The sequence below is a fragment of the Mustela nivalis genome, assembly GCF_964662115.1.
Source record: "Mustela nivalis genome assembly, chromosome: 6".
NCBI lineage: Eukaryota > Metazoa > Chordata > Mammalia > Carnivora > Mustelidae > Mustela > Mustela nivalis.
In genome coordinates this window covers 115,010,842-115,026,258 of record NC_139025.1, presented here as the reverse complement: position 1 = coordinate 115,026,258, position 15,417 = coordinate 115,010,842, and the positions used below count along the sequence as shown (strand labels likewise).

At 40.5% G+C, this 15,417-nt stretch overlaps 1 protein-coding gene across 2 annotated transcripts in view; it reads left to right on the top strand.

Moving 5' to 3' along the window:
- ADPGK (ADP dependent glucokinase) overlaps positions 1-15,417 on the top strand; it is a 40,092-nt gene that overhangs the window by 2,436 nt on the left and 22,239 nt on the right. For both annotated transcript variants that reach the window (XM_082735782.1, XM_082735783.1), the window contains exons 2-3: positions 1,513-1,738; positions 5,117-5,179. In XM_082735782.1, the coding sequence (XP_082591908.1) occupies positions 1,513-1,738; positions 5,117-5,179 (289 nt within the window). The remainder of the gene's footprint in view (positions 1-1,512; positions 1,739-5,116; positions 5,180-15,417) is intronic.

Sequence of the window (15,417 nt, the reverse complement as noted above, 5' to 3'; positions counted from 1 at the left end):
AAAGTCAGCCTTTGTGTCCCAGAGGATTACTAATTCTCCATCTAGTTAGATCTACTAATGGATCTAATAGATCAACAGAGGAGTGGAGTAAGATGGGTTTCAAAAGTCAGAGTGAAGCCAGGTACTGGGAATGACACTAACTAGATCAACATTCTTACTGACACAGAGTTAATCCCTTCATCTGCATCTGGAAGGGAAACAGAGCTATAGTCTACACCAGAATCCAATTGTTTGGGCCTTTCTTATGAATGAATATACTTTTTGCTTTCGAAGCTGCTCGGAATTACCCTTGGAAGCCCATCCATCCTTATCACCAGAAGCTTGTTGTTGGCCTACTGTGAGCTTTGGCCTTCTCAGAAGCTTCCAGCTGCCTGTGTGGTCATCTAGCCCCCCTGGCAAAAATGACATCCCCAGTAGGCAGAGGCAGGAATCAAGGTGATTGTGGGGTGGGGGACAGGAAGTCCTTCTCTAGGTACCCAAATTATTTGACCCTTCTCTAAGGGATGGCTTTTAGGAAAGTAACACTAAAAACATAAATCAGAACTTTTCTGTTTTATATTTTTATAGACAGGCCAAGCCAGACAACCATAGTGCCTTATAATTTGTTTCCATAGAGACAACTAGGTAGTGCAGCACTGGCTTCTCACAGGCCCTTTAAAGGTCTTGGTTTGGTCCACTGAACACCTGCCAAGTGATGAATTGTTACCAGGCTACAGATGTGCCTCAGTCTTTAAGGCGCCACTTAACTGTTGAAAAGTTTCAGCTAGGAGTATTTAGACATTAGGTATTTAGTGAGTGTTACCACCATCCTAATGTGTCTTTGAGGGGAAGGTATCTGATATTTGGCCTTTGATCAAAACTTATATTTTGCTTACTTTGCACCAAGCAGTGTTCCTAAGCATATATTAATCTTCAGTACAGTTCTATGAGTCTAACACCCACATTACACCGTAAATGAGGAAGTTGAGAAATTAAAGTGACTTGCCCAAGTCAGAAAGCCAGTAGGAATCCAGACAGTATGTCTCTGCCAACATTTTCTCAGAAATGCTGTATTTGTATTATGATAATTTTGTTCTCAAATGCTGAGCACCTGTTTTCTCTCTGTAGCTAGCGTAAAAGTTTGCCACACTGGGGATGCCTGGGTGTCTCGGTTAAGCATCTGCCTTTAGCTCAGGTAATCATCCCAGAGTCCTGTTATCGAGTCCCACGTCGGCCTCCTTGCTTAATGTCTCTCTCTTTCTCACAAATAAATAAAATCTTTAAGGAAAAAAAAAAAGTTTGCCATCCTGTAAGAAAGATTCCTGTGTTTCGATCCTAAGATGTTTGTCCAGATAAAGGAATCTTCCTCCTGCCATAGGCTATTTATTTCCCTGTCCAGATTTCGATCCACTTCCTTGGTTTTTCTGTTTGGATACAGTTCCTGGAAACATTTCTCTGTTATTAAATGCAGAGTAGCTTCCATGGTGCTGCTTCTCTTTTCTTTCACACTGCCTCTTTCCTCCTTCCTTCCAGAGTCAATGCCTGTGTGGATGTAGTGCTCTCAGGGGTGAAGCTCTTGCAGGCGCTTGGCCGGCGTCCTGGGAATGGAAAAGATCACACCATTCTGCATTCAAGGAATGATCTGGAAGAAGCTTTTGTTCACTTCATGGGGAAGGGAGCCGCAGCTGAGCGCTTCTTCAGCGATAAGGAAGCTTTCCATGACATTGCCCAGACTGCATCAGAGCTCCCAGGAGCCCAGGTCTGTTTGGTTCACCAGCAGTAAATTAAAATAAGGTGGGGAAAGATAGCTTTTTGTATAAGGTTCCTAGAAGCAACCAAGTAACTTTTCCTCAGTCTCTCTGGAGGGTGATTGTTAGGAATTCAGTTCCGTAGTATTTTCCCTTTCTGTCAAACTGTGTATCTGAACTTTTCATTAACTCCACTGTTTCTAGTCAGTTCAATTCAGCCAACATTTAGGAAGCCTAGTTACCAAAATTTTGGTCCTAGTCCATCTATCAAATTGTTCTTTTTTCATATTGCCCAATTTGAAGGTAGTAAAGATGCCCACTCTTGTTTGTGGCTGATAATGTGGAATAATAATATGGCTGAGTCCTTCCTGAGCAGGAGAATAAGGCTAAACACACAGAGCGCTATTTGTAGCTTGTGCATGGGCAAGGGAGTCCTGGATCCTCACCTCTGCTCTGGTGGCCCAGAGCCAGGTTCCTTACCTCAGCAATACTGATGTTTTGGGTTGGATAATTCTTTGTGGTAGGGGCTGTCCTGCACAGGTGAGATGTCAGCAGCATCTCTCGCATCTACCCACTGGATGACAGACAATAGCACTCTCTTCCTTCCCTAGCTGTGACAGTTAAAAAGGTCATACTCAGTTGTTCCCAGGCTGGGGAGAAAAAAATCACATTGGTTGAGAAGCACTGGTCTAGATCAGTCGTTCTCAGACCTAAAACACAGAATCACTGTGGGGGGAGGTTAATGAAACAGATTTCTGGGCCTTACTCCCAGAGTTTCTGATTCAGTAGATGTAGGGTGGGACTCAAGAACTTACTTCCCTACTGGGAAGTTTCCTGGTTGCATTAATGCTCTTGTTCTGAGGACCTTGTTTTGAGAACCCCTGGTCTACAGGATAGGACCTGTCAGACCTAGGGGTCCCCAAGCCCACACGGTGATCATAAATAAAGCTTTAGGGCCCACATGGTTCTGATACTTTTTTAAGGTTCACATGGAGTAAGAGGCAGTGCTGGGCCTGGACATCCCAGGCCCTTAACCCCAGCATTCCTTCAGCGACACGTGCCCTCACACCTCTTGAGACTGAATTTTGATTGTTTATTTCAGCGTCTGTCTACCCCCCACCCCCCACCCCCAGTTTTTCCTACTCACCTAAAATCTTGCCTTGGCTAGTCACATCAGTCTAGATGTGGTTCTTGCTAGGGGAGCTCCTTAATGCCATTTTTAATTGGTACTTTTCATGGGCCATTCTTTTTGGCCACTTTTATTTTGAGAACTTTCAAGGTTTTAAAGTTCTTTTTGCTTTTGAATCTTCCCATTTGAACATTAAAGTGGGCATGGGCGTTACCCAGCCGAGGTTGTAAAGCAAACAGCAAGCTGTTAAAATGTCGGCTGCAGTCTTTTTTATAGCTGAGTTCACTAGTGAGATTCTGATCTTTTATGAAAGTATCTCAGTAGTTCTAACATGGTGACAAGTCTGCTGCTAAAAGTCTTTATTATCATTGTATTTGAACCACTAATTCAATTTCTATTCTCTTCTGCTTTGATCCTGCCTTTTGTTTCATGATGCAAAAAAAGATTTTTTTTCTATAAAGATAGCTTTTTGATTGTCCAAGTTATTTCTTAAAAGTATGAGGTCTAAAATGCTCTCCTTACCTTCCGTGAAGGCAACACTTCATTTGATGTCTTTTCAAACTCCCTTAAACTATAAGCAGATTGATAAAACAGTAGTTAATAACTATTACATGAAAAATCTAAAATCTACTTCATAAAATCTTAATATTTTCCCTCAAGATTTTTAGTAAATTCATCTGGCCATAAGAGTCAAATAAAAATTCATGCTAAAATGTAAAAGACCAAATTTTAGCCTGTATCTCACAGAAAGCTTTAAATTTACCTACAGGAAGCAGTTATTGTTTACCTGAATCTGGAGTTGGTCAACAGGAAGCTTAGGATGAAAGTGGTGTCTAGAATCTAGAATTGAATTGTTTAGTCTGTGCCTCTGCATGTGGTCGAGGGCTAGAAGGTAAGATAGTGGCGTTCCATCTGAGCAAGAGTATTGATTAGGCTTCTCAGTTTTCATAATGGAGCATCAGCCTTATCCTATTTGTTAGGTGTCCAAAGCATGTGGATCCATCCTTAGTCAGCAACATGGAATACCGGTCTTGAGTCATCTGCCTCTCCAGCACCAGGTCTGCAGCTGAAAGGAGTGGTGTTTAGGAGACATAGTTCTACGTTAGGACCCATTACCCTTAGACTTGCTCCTAGGAAAGCCTTTATATTTTCTAACACATCTTTTTTGAAACTTAGCAACAATCATTTACCGAGCGCTTACTGTAATAAGAAGAGAGCCAGTCCTGCCTTGAGGGAGCTAGTCATGTACCCAGATGACAGTAGCCCAAGTGGACAAGGGCTTTAGTGGAGTTCGAGTATAGGGATGGCAAGGGATCTCTAATCCTGTCTGGGAGGGCGGCTGTGGAGGCTGAGGTGGCAGTGGGGAAAGAGAGACAGCAGGCATGACAGAAGAGGTGCGTGCAGGTGATTCTTGAGAAGGAAGTGGGTATTTCCCAGTGCATGAGAAGGGCTGGGCATCCAGGAGAGAGGAATAGCGTGTGCTAAAAGAACAAAGACCGAAGGGCGCCTGGGTGGCTCAGTGGGTTAAGCCGCTGCCTTCGGCTCAGGTCATGGTCTCAGGGTCCTGGGATCGAGTCCTGCATCGGGCTCTCTGCTCAGCAGGGAGCCTGCTTCCCTCTCTCTCTCTGCCTGCCTCTCCATCTACTTGTGATTTCTCTCTGTCAAATAAATAAATAAAATCTTTAAAAAAAAAAAAAAAAAAAGAACAAAGACCGAAGAAGACAGGCTCAGAGAGCTATAGGCATGGTGTGGGAGGGAAGCACAGGAGAGGAGGTAGAAAAAAGAGCACAGGGTTGGGGGGCAGATAAAGAAAGGCCTGTGTGCCTCACTTACAAGTTGAGTTTAGTTCATTGAAGTATCTATTGAATGATTTTTAGGAGGAGAGTAACACAGTCATATATTCATTTCAGTAGGACTGTGGCACAGAAGACAAGATCTGTCCACATTTTTCATATTTCCTTTATCTCTTCTAGCTTCCTGAAAGCTCAAGGCCAGATCTGATCTACAATTAAGGCAGTTACACTAATTTTTATAGTTAACATATTTGGGTTTTTTTAGCCTTTGTTTATAATTCATTGTCTGTGAACCTAGGAGGTTAATAATTTTATTAAAACTTCATCTGTGTGTTACTGTTGTAAAGTAGCCTCAAAATTTTGGGGGGGGGGGAATGGACTATAAATTAACAAATTAAAAAAATTACTAAGCTTGGGTAACATGGGTTGTTAAAATACTGTCTAATAACTTTGAAACTGTCTTACAGCACTATGTAGGAGGAAATGCAGCTTTAATTGGACAGAAATTTGCAGCCAACTCAGATTTAAAGGTAAGTCAAATTCCCAGATTAAAATCTGTATCTTTCACTAGTATTTGAATAATTTTGGAAGCAAGAATAAATATTCATTTTCTGGACCACCTAGGATGTGCCAGGCCCTAGGTCTCTTGTTAGGAGGCAGTACGGTACTAGTAGGACAGTAGTAATAGCTAGTGCTTCCTCAGTGCTTACTGTGTGAGGAGAGTGCTTTGCATAGACAAGCTCTGTTAGTCTGACCCACATCTGAGGCCAGTTGGTGCTGTGGTTGGTATTGTAATTGTCTTGCTTTCCACATGAAGCTTGAGGCATAAAGAAGGTCATAGCTAATCAGAAATGGAGCTTTTCTAACCTATACCCTTAGCCCCTATATTCTTAAATATTATATCACATGACAGTTGAGAGGATTTGGGCTGTGGAATCAGTACCTAGGACTAGGGAACACACTGATGAGAGAAAAATATAGTTGTCTGTATTGATGATCCTGGATCCAGAGTGTTGGGAAATGAAGGCCTTTAGATGGAGGTCGATAGAGGAGAGTGTCTTCAGGTCTTAAAAACCATTTGGTTTAAATGGAATTAAACATTACTGCTATATTCAAAATAACATGTGAGTGGGAAAGTTCTCTGCTATGAGTTGAATAGGGGGAGGCCAGCTAGGAGGTTTTTGCTCTTGCAGTATTGTAAAATGATTAAGATTTTGAATTTGAGCAACCAGAAGGGAAGAAACAGATGTGTCTGAAGCCTACTAAAAATGGACTCACTTGAGGAGTGCCTGGGTGGCTCAGTCGTCTGAGTGTCTGACTCTAGACTTCTGCTCAGGTCATGATATCAGGGTCATGGGATGGAGCCCCATGTTGGGCTCCGTGCTGGGTGTGGAGCCTGCTTGACATACTTTCCCTATCCCTCTGCCCTGCTCCCACCATGTACTTGTGTTTGTGTGCGTGCTCTCACAAAAAAGAAAAAAATGAATTGAGATAGAATCACTTGATGCTAAAGCATACATGAGGACAAAGAAGATAGACTTGACAAAGATGAATCCAGAGTAAACAAACTTGAGAAATGCAGAATAGATGTGGCTACTGATGACAGTGGGGACTACTTGAGTAGTCCTCAAGTTTGTGGGACCTGGCCTGAAAATAGAAATATAGGTCGGGCACAGAATCAAAACCCCAGAGATACCCAGAAATACAGATAATCAGCTATTTGAGGAGGAAAAATGCATATGGAGCCACATTGTACACCAAGAGATAGATGTGGAGAGCATGTTAAAGTGTGAGCAGTGGCATTTTAATAAGAATTAAAGTTCTTATAAAACATTGGGATTGGAAATACAGATTTTTTGTAGCCACTGTCTTTAAGGTACTAATTAACTCCCAAATAGAGATTGGAAGTTCTAGGACTGACTTTCAGAAATATTACCAGTTGATAGAAGACCAGTTATAAGCTCGTTAGAGCCAGGCTCTTCCCATCAGAATCCTGGTCCCCAAAAGGCATTCTCATGACCCTGAAAAGTAATTCTGGCCTCTGAGAGGACAACACCCCAAAAGTTCTGGGCAAATACAGGATTGACCTTTTAATATCGACCTCTTCAGAGGCCAGCATTTGCTCTTGGTTTCTGGAAAAGCCAGGCCTAGGACCAGTCCAATTGGAAGACATCCTGGTAAAGTAAGTCTGGCTTTGGTGGGAGATTGAGAAAAGAAAAGGGATTTTCGACACGGCCCTCATAACAGTCTGAAGAAGTAAGATACTAAGACCCTTTTGAGCATGAGAAAAGAGGTTAAGCAATGAGCTTCAGGACACCTAGCCTGGAATTAACTGAGCCAGGATTCAAGCTCTGGCTCTCCATGACCTTAACGACTCTGTACTAATCTCTCGGATTTAGTTTAACCTGCTGAAATGCTTCTCAACAAAGTGATCGTCTGAGATCAACCAGAGGTTAAGGGCTAGGTATTTTCCAAAGGTAATAATAAAAATAATAGTTAATGCTTACATAGTTCTTATTATATGTCAGGCACTGTTTTTAGTGCTTTGTATATATATGAATTCATTTAACTTCATGATACCCTATAAGAGAAGTCTTATTATTATCCTCACTTTGTAGATAGGAAAAATGAGGCATGAAGAAGTTGTAACTGTTCAGGGTTGCACACCCAGTAAGGGGTGGAGCTGGGATTTGAACCCAGGTATTACAGCTCCAGAGTTCACACTCTTTTTTTTTTTTTTTTTTTTTAAGATTTTATTTATTTGCCAGAGAGAGAGAGTACACACAAGCAGGCAGAGAGACAGGCAGAGGCAGCAAAAGAAGCAGGCTCCCTGCTGAGCAAGGAGCCCGATGCAGGACTCTATCTCAGGACCCTGGGATCATGCCTGTCTGAAGGCAGTGTTCAACCAACTGAGCCACCCAGGCATCCCCAGAGTTCACACTCTTAATGGCCATGCTGTATTGTGTCTCAGAAGCAGTAGAGCAAAGGCAAATTTAGTTGAATGATAGAATGGAAACTGTGCAGGGGTAGAGAGGGCCTTTAGAAAATGTATTTATGGGGGCACCTGGGTGGCTCAGTGGGTTAAAGCCTCTGTCTTCAGCTCAGGTCATGATCCTGGGGTCCTGGGATCAAGCCCCACATCAGGTGCTCTGCTCAGCAGGGAGCCTGCTTCCACCTCTCTCTCTCTCTCTGCCTGCCTCTCTGCCTCCTTTGATCTCTGTCTGTCATATAAATAAATAAAAATCTTAAAAAAAAAAAAAGAAAATGTATTTATGTTGTTTAGCCAAGAATTAGGAATAGATACTGTATTTCGTCAAATACTGTTTTTGCATCTTTTGAAATGATTGAATGGTTTTCGCTTTTCAGTTTGATATGTGGTAATTACATTGGTTTCCAGGTATTAAACCAACCTGCATCCTTAAGATAAACCTCACCTGGTTCGATGTATTTTTATTTTTCATATTGATGGATTCAGTCTACAAAATTTTGCTTTAAAAATTTACATCAGGCACCTGGGTAGCTCAGTTGGTTAGGCGACTGCCTTTGGCTCAGGTCATGATCCTGGAGTCCCGGGATCAAGGCCCGCATTGGGCTCACAGCTCTACTTGTGGAGCTCTCCTTCTCTCAAATAAATAAAATCTAAAAAAAATTAAAATTGGCATCAATTTCTATGAGGTCTGTACTTTCCTTGTATGTCTGCCTGGTTTTGATATCAGGGTAATACTGACCTTATAGAATGAGTTGGGAACTGAGCCTGGGTGGCTCAGTTGTTAAATGTCTGCCTTCAGCTCAGGTCACGATTCCAGCATCCTGGGATCGAGCCCCATATCAGGCTCCCTACTCAGTGGGGAGCCTGCTTCTTCCTCTCTAGCTCCCTCGTGCTTGTGTTCCCTCTCTAGCTTTCTCTCTCAGTCATAGATAAACAAAAATCTTTAACCAAAAAATAAAAAGAGAAATATTTTCTTAATTGTTTGTAGAATTCACCAGTGAAACCCTTTAGGCCTGGAGTTTTTGATGTGGAAAGGTTTTTAACAACAAGTGTGATTTCTTTAATAGATATGGAGAAATTCAGATTTTGTTTCAAGGAATTTGTCCATATCCTCTAATTTGGTGAATTTATTGGCATAAAATTGTTGTATTCTCTTATCCTTTTAAGATCTATAGAATCTATAGTGATATCTCTTATTCTTGATTTTGGTAACTTATATTGTCTTTTTTTTCTGGGAAATTCATCCTTTTCTTGAAGTACAGTTGACACAGAATATTACTTTTAGGGGTATAACATAGTAATTTGATATTTACATACGTTACAAAATAACATGATAAGTATAATTATCATCTGTCACCATACAAAGATATTATATTTTCTACTATATTTCCTGTGCTCCCCATCCCTATGACTTATTTTTTTTTAAGATTTTATTTATTTATTCGACAAAGAGATAGCACAAGTAGGCAGAGCAGCAGGCAGAGGGAGAGGGAGAAGCAGGCTCTCTGATGAGCAGGGAGCCTGATGTGGGACTCGATCCCAGGACCCTGGGATCATGACCTGAGCTGAAGGCAGATGCTTAACCCACTGAGCCACCCAGGCGCCTCTCTATGACTTACTTTTAAGTGGAAGTTTGTACCCTATTCCCTTTACCTTTGTTTGCCCATCCCTCTACCACCTTTCCCTCTGGCAGTCCTGAGTTCATTCTGTGTATTTAGGAATTTCGTTTTGTTTGTTCTTTTTTTTTTTTTTTTTTTTTTTTTAAATAAACATATAATGTATTTTTATCCCCAGGGGTACAGGTCTGTGAATCGCCAGGTTTACACACTTCACAGCACTCACCATAGCACATACCCTCCCCAATGTCCATAACCCCACCCCCCTTCTCCCAACCCCCCTCCCCCCAGCAACCCTCAGTTTGTTTTGTGAGATTAAGAGTGGTTTATGGTTTGTCCCCCTCCCAATCCCATCTTGTTTCATTCATTCTTCTCTTACCCCCTTAACCCCCCATGTTGCATTTCCGCTTCCTCATATCAGGGAGATCATATGATAGTTGTCTTTCTCCGATTGACTTATTTCACTAAGCATGATACCCTCTAGTTCCATCCATGTTGTCGCAAATGGCAAGATTTCATTTCTTTTGATGGCTGCATAGTATTATGTTTTGTTTTTCAGATTCCACATTGAAGTAAAATCAAATTCACTTAGCAGAATATCCTGTAGGCCCATCCATGTTGTTTTAGATGGCAAGGTTTCATTCTTTTTTATGGTTGAGTAATAACGCATTGTATATATATAACATCTTCTTTAACCATTCATCTGTCAGGGATATTTAGACTGCTTCCATATCTTGACTAAAGTAAATAATGCTGCAGTGAACATAGGGGTAGGTTTGTTTGTTTGTTTCTTTAAGTAGGCTCCATTCCTAGCACAGAGCCCAACAGGGCTTTAACTCATGACCCTGAGATCAAGACATGAACTGAAATCAAGAGTTGGATATTTAACAAACTGAGCCACCCAGGCATCCCATTATTCTTTTAGAATTAGTGTTTTCATTTTCTTTTTTTTTTTTTTAAGATTTTATTTATTTATTTGACAGACAGAAATCACAAGTAGGCAGAGAAGCAGGCCGAGAGAGAGAGGAGCAAGCAGGTTCCCCACTGAGCAGAGAGCCCATTGTGGGGCTTGATCCCAGGACTCTGGGATCATGACCTGAGCCGAAGGCAGAGGCTTTAACCCACTGAGCCACCCAGGCGCCCCAGTGTTTTCATTTTCTTTGGGTATATACCTAGGAGTAGATGTGCTAGATCATACAGTATTTCTATTTTTAATTTTTTGACGAATCTCTGTACTGTTTGCCAGAGTGGTTTCACCAGACTGTTACATTCCTGTCAGTGGTGCATAGTGGTTCCCTTATCCTCAACATCTGTTGTTTCTTATCTTTTTGATACTGGCCATTCTGAAAGGCATGAGGTTATCTCTCACTGTGGTTTTGATTTGTGTTGCATTTCCCTGATGATGACTGATGCTGAGCATCTTTCAGTGTGTCTGTTGGGCATCTCTATGTCTTCTTTGGAAAAATGTCTCTTCCAGTCCTCTACCCATTTTTTTTAAAGTCAGATTTTTTTTTTGGTGTAAGATAGATGAGTTTCTCACATATTTCATTATTAACCCTTGATTCAGATACTTCATTTGCAGGTACTTCCCATTCATTGGGTTGTCTTTTCATTCTGTTGATAATTTCTTTTGCTATGCAAAACTTTTTAAAGGTTTTTAAAAATTTATTTATTTGACAGAGATCACAAGTTGGGGGGGGGGGCAAGCTTCCCGCTGAGCAGAGAGCTCTATGCGAGGCTCCATTCCAGGACCCTGAGATCATGACCTGAGCCAAAGGCAGAGGTTTTAACCTAGTGAGCCACCCAGGTGCCCTGATGCAAAACTTTTTAGATTCATCTAGTCCTACTTGTTTATTTTTGCTTTTGTTGCCCTTGACTGAGGAGATAAATCAAAAAAATACTGTTTAGAATGATGTCTAAGAACTTATTGTCTGTTTTAGGAGTTTTATGGTTTCAGAACTTAGAAGAACTAAATGTAGTTCCTTTTGGATATGATGGAAGAAATTGGCTGAGTTCCATTCTTTTGCAGGTAGATGTCCAGTTCCCTCAACTAATTTATTGAAGGAACTGTCTTTTCTCCATTGTATATTCTTGCCTCCTTTGTCATTGAATGGCCATATAAGCATGGGTTCATTTCTGGGCTTTCTATTTTGTTCCATTGATCTTTTATGCCAGTACCATACTGTTTCAATTACTATAGTATTGTGTAATGTAGCCTGAAAGCTGGGAGTGTGAGCCTCCAGCTTTGTTATTCTTTCTTGAAATTGCTTTAGCTATTCATGGTCTTTTCTCATACCATATAAATTTTAGTATTATTTGTTCTTAGTTCTGTGAAAACATGTTCTTGGTACTTCAGTAGGGATCGCACTGAATCTGTAGATTGCTTTGGGTAGTATGGACATTTTAACGATATTAATTTTTCCAGTCCAAGAGCATGGTATGTCTTTGCATTTATTTATTTGTGTCATCTTTGATTTCTTTCTTCACTGTCTTACGGTTTTCAGAGTACAGGTTCTTCACCTCCTTGGTTAAATTGATTCCTAGACATTTTATTCTTTATAATGATTCACTTTCTTCTTTTTTAACTTTTTTTTTTTTAACATTTTTTAACATTTTATTTATCTACTTATTGTGAGAGAGAGGAAGAGCACAAGCAGGGGGCAGCAGGCAGAGGGAGAGGTAGGCTCCACCGTGAGCAGGAAGACTGATGTAGGACTCAGCTCAATCCTAGGACCTGAGCCAAAGCCAGAGGCTTAACCGGCTGAGCCACCCAGGTATCCTAACATTTTATTCTTTCTTTTTTTAATTTTTTAATTTTTTTAAATAAACATATAATGTATTTTTATCCCCAGGGGTACAGGTCTGTGAATCGCCAGGTTTACACGTTTCACAGCACTCCCCATAGCACATACCCTACCCAATGTCCATAACCCCACCACCCTCTCCCTCCCCCCTCCCCCAGCAACCCTCAGTTTGTTTTGTGAGATTAACAGTCTCTTATGGTTTATCTCTTTCCCGATCCCATCTTGTTTTATTTATTCTTTTGCTACCCCCCAGACCCCCCATGTTGCATCTCCACTTCCTCATATCAGGGAGATCATATGATAGTTGTCTTTCTCCGATTGACTTATTTCGCTAAGCACAATACCCTCTAGTTCCATCCACTTCGTGGCAAATGGCAAGATTTCATTTCCTTTGATGGCTGCATAGTATTCCATTGCATATATGTACCACATCTTCTTTATCCATTCATCTGTTGATGGACATCTAGGTTCTTTCCATGGTTTGGCTATTGTGGACATTGCTGCTATAAATATTCGGGTGCACATACCCCTTCGGATCACTACGTTTGTATCTTTAGGGTATATACCCAGTAGTGCAATTGCTGGGTCATAGGGTAGCTATATTTTCAGCTTTTTGAGGAACTTCCACACTGTTTTCCAGAGTGGTTGCACCAGCTTGCATTCCCACCAACAGTGTAGGAGGATTCCCCTTTCTCCACATCCTCGCCAGCATCTGTCATTTCCCCACTTGTTAATTTTAGCCATTCTTACTGATGTGAGGTGGTATCTCATTGTGGTTTTGATTTGTATTTCCCTGATGCCGAGTGATGTGGAGCATTTTTTCATGTGTCTGTTGGCCATCTGGATGTCTTCTTTGCAGAAATGTCTGTTCATGTCCTCTGCCCATTTCTCAATTGGATTATTTGTTCTTTGGATGTTGAGTTTGCTGAGCCCTTTATAGATTTTGGATACTAGCCCTTTGTCCGATATGTCGTTTGCAAATATTTTCTCCCATTCTGTCAGTTGTCTTTTGGTTTTGTTGACTGTTTCCTTTGCTGTGCAGAAACTTTTGATCTTGATGAAATCCCAATAGTTCATTTTTGCCCTTGCTTCCATTGCCTTTGGCAGTGTTCCTAGGAAGAAGTTGCTGTGGCTGAGGTCGAAGAGGTTGCTGCATGTGTTCTCCTCAAGGATTTTGATGGATTCCTTTCTCACATTGAGGTCGTTCATCCATTTTGAGTCTATTTTCGTGTGTGGTGTAAGGAAATGGCCCAATTTCATTTTTCTGCATGTGGCTGTCCAATTTTCCCAACACCATTTGTTGAAGAGGCTGTCTTTTTTCTTTTGGACATTCCTTCCTGCTTTGTCGAAGATGACCATAGAGTTGAGGGTCTTTTTCTGGGCTCTCTACTCTGTTCCATTGATCTGTGTGTCTGTTTTTGTGCCAGTACCATACTGTCTTGATGATGACAGCTTTGTAATAGAGCTTGAAGTCTGGAATTGTGATGCCACCAACTTTGGCTTTCTTTTTCAATATTCCTTTAGCTATTCGAGGTCTTTCCTGGTTCCATATTAATTTTAGGATTATTTGTTCCATTTCTTTGAAAAAAATGGGTAGGATTTTGATAGGGGTTGCATTAAATGTGTAGATTGCTTTAGGTAGCATAGACATTTTCACAATATTTGTTCTTCTAGTCCATGAGCATGGAACATGTTTCCATTTCTTTGTGTCTTCCTCATTTTCTTTCAAGAGTTCTTTGTAGTTTTCTGAGTATAGATTGTTTGCCTCTTTGGTTAGGTTTATTCCTAGGTATCTTATAGTTTTGGGTGTAATTGTAAATGGGATTGACTCCTTAATTTCTCTTTCTTCTGTTTTGTTGTTGGTGTAAAGAAATGCAACTGATTTCTGTACATTGATTTTTTTATCCTGACACTTTACTGAATTCCTGTACAAGTTCTAGCAGATTTGGAGTGGAGCCTTTTGAGTTTCCACATGTAGTATCATATCATCTGCAAAGAGTTATAGTTTGACTTCTTCTCTGCTGATTTGGATGCCTTTAATTTCTTTTTGTTGTCTGATTGCTGAGGCAAAGACTTCTATTACTATGTTGAATAGCAGTAGTGATAACGGACATCCCTACCATGTTCCTGACCTTAGCAGAAAAGCTTTCAGTTTTTCTCCATTGAGAATGATATTTGCAGTGGGTTTTTCATAGATGGCTTTGATAATATTGAGGTGTGTGCCCTCTATCCCTACACTTTGAAGAGTTTTAATCAGGAAGGGATGTTGTACTTTGTCAGATGCTTTTTCAGCATCTATTGAGAGTATCATATGGTTTTTGTTCTTTCTTTTATTAATGTATCACATTGATTGATTTGCAGATGTTGAGCCAACCTTGCAGCCCTGGAATAAATCCCACTTGGTCGTGGTGAATAATCCTTTTAATGTACTGTTGGATCTTATTGGCTAGTGTTTTGGTGAGAATTTTTGCATCTGTGTTCATCAAGGATATTGGTCTGTAATTCTCTTTTTTGATGGGATCCTTGTCTGGTTTGGGGACCAAGGTGATGCTGGCCTCATAAAATGAGTTTGGAAGTTTTCCTTCCATTTCTATTTTTTGGAACAGTTTCAGGAGAATAGGAATTAATTCTTCTTTAAATGTTTGGTAGAATTCCCCTGGAAAGCCGTCTGGCCCTGGGCTTTTGTTTGTTTGGAGATTTTTGATGACTGTTTCAATCTCCTTACTGGTTATGGGTCTGTTCAGGTTATCTATTTCTTCCTGGTTCAGTTGTGGTAGTTTATATATCTCTAGGAATGTATCCATTTCTTCCAGGTTGTCGAATTTATTGGTGTAGAGTTGTTCGTAGTATGTTCTTACAATTGTTTGTATTTCTCTGGTGTTAGTTGTGATCTCTCCTCTTTCATTCATGATTTTATTTATTTGGGTCCTTTCTCTTTTCTTTTTGATAAATCTGGCCAGGGCTTTATCAATCTTATTACTTCTTTCAAAGAACCAGCTCCTAGTTTCGTTGATTTGTTCTGTTGTTTTTTTAGTTTCTATTTCATTGATTTCTGCTCTGATCTTTATTTTTTCTCTTCTCCTGTTGGGTTTAGGCGTTCTTTGTTGTTCTTTCTCCAGCTCCTTTAGCTATAGGGTTAGGTTGTGTATTTGAGACCTTTTTTGTTTATTGAGAAAGGCTTGTATCGCTATATATTTTCCTCTCAGGACTGCCTTTGCTGTGTCCCACAGATTTTGAACCATTGTGTTTTTATTATCATTTGTTTCCATGAATTTTTTCAATTCTTCTTTAATTTCCTGGTTGACTCATTCATTCTTTAGAAGGTTGCTGTTTAGTCTCCATGTATTTGGGTTCTTTCC